At 62.2% G+C, this 1,572-nt stretch overlaps 1 protein-coding gene across 1 annotated transcript in view; it reads right to left on the reverse strand.

Annotated features, from left to right (window-relative positions):
- Positions 1-1,572, reverse strand: part of RNF213 (ring finger protein 213) — an 86,045-nt gene that overhangs the window by 54,022 nt on the left and 30,451 nt on the right. The window contains exon 12 of the mRNA XM_023523011.1: positions 558-1,040. Coding sequence (XP_023378779.1) covers positions 558-1,040 — 483 coding nt within the window. The remainder of the gene's footprint in view (positions 1-557; positions 1,041-1,572) is intronic.

A 1,572-nucleotide genomic window follows, 5' to 3' on the forward strand; every position in this document is an offset into this window, starting at 1 on the left:
CCTGATGCCGGGAGCCCCATGAGGTCCTGCCCCAGCGGGCCGAGGTCCGGGCTGCCCTGGGCTAAGACGTCCTCCGCCGGATTTCCGCTTCTCCTGTGTAAAGCCCCCTTTTCTGCTCAGTATTAAAACGTCCTTGGTGGCGGGGCCTCTGGACGCCCTGTTTCCTAACACGTTTTTCACTGCCGATGTCAGCATGTCTGTGGGGCCCGCCTGAGCCAGGTGATCACCCCTGTCCCAGAGCGATGGTTTTCTACCGCAAGCGTTTCGTCCGCATGGAGCAGTCAGCATTCTTCTGCCAAGTTTTTAAAAAGAGCTGTCCTTTCTCCTCCTCCTCGTTCTGCCTAAAGTTTTGCGGAATTCTCACCGACTCCTGTTGATGCTCCTTGGTCCTAGACCTGGCTAGTGGGAGCCCCTGCGGGCTAGCTTCTGTTTCCTTTTTAAAAAAAAAAAAAAACGAGGAAAATATTTAATTTACGGAAATGCCGCGAAGGTGGTACTGGGAGTACCGTGTCAACCCCGATTCCCCGAACGCCAGCATCTCGCAGTCGAGCACAGGCGTCCGGGCTCAGCACGCAGCACGGAGCGGGGGACCCGCACGCTGGAGCCGCAGACGCGGCTCAGACCCCGCCGCTGCCTTCCACAACGGACCCCCGGACAGCGCGCTGCCGCCCGCCCTGCTTCCTGGGGACCGTCGCCGTTCCTCTTCTGGCACCCCGAGGCGCCCAGGCGGGCCTCACACTTCTCCGACCCCAGCCAGGGACCCAGTGTCCCTCCCGGAAGCACGGGTTTCTTTGAGCCGCGATGGAATCGGAAGCCATGACTCATAGGCCTGGGCGTCACTGCTCTGGGCCTCGCGGCCGCGGCGGCGGAGCTAGGCGCTGTCACTGCCGCTTTGGGAACCACGTCCCCCTGCTTCCTCAGCTCCTTCCGACGCTCGCTCTCGCTCTCCCCGCTGCGGCCAGGACGGCCCCGGCCTCCCGCGGCGTCAGCCTCCGCGTCCCTTCGCTCCACATCCCTTCGCTCCGCCTCAGAGCGCTCACCTAACAGCCCAAGTACCACATCCGTGCTGCCACCAACAGCCGAACTCGCCACGCACTCAAGATGCACATGCGTTTTCTCCGTCCGCGGGTGAGTGCCATGCCTTACGTACTGGGTTCACCGTCTGTCCCTCACTGGACAGGCGACGAGTGAGGGCCATCTGTCCCTGTGCGTGCAGTCCCTGCTGTGTGATTCTCTGGCCATCCGGCTGAAGTGGCCCCGGAAGGAAACAGCCTATTGAAGTCGAGCTAAACGCGGCCGGCGGGCCCCGGGGTCGGGCGGCTCGGCTCACTGTCAACTGTGTCCTGGTGCCAGGCGGCCTTGGGAAACTCTGCAGCTGCGTCTGCTGTGCTCTGAGGCCGAACGGACATGGGCGGATGGCCTCGTCTGCCTGAGCGGGGACCCCGGCCCCCACTCTCTCTTCATCTCCCAAACCTGGGTTACTTCCTTTGTAGAACGAGGTGCCGGCGACACCTGCCTCCGGGCAGGTGTCCATGGACATTTTAATTATTATTATTTTACCCTTATCGCCGC

This window comes from Pteropus vampyrus, unplaced genomic scaffold (assembly GCF_000151845.1).
Source record: "Pteropus vampyrus isolate Shadow unplaced genomic scaffold, Pvam_2.0 Scaffold371, whole genome shotgun sequence".
Lineage (NCBI taxonomy): Eukaryota > Metazoa > Chordata > Mammalia > Chiroptera > Pteropodidae > Pteropus > Pteropus vampyrus.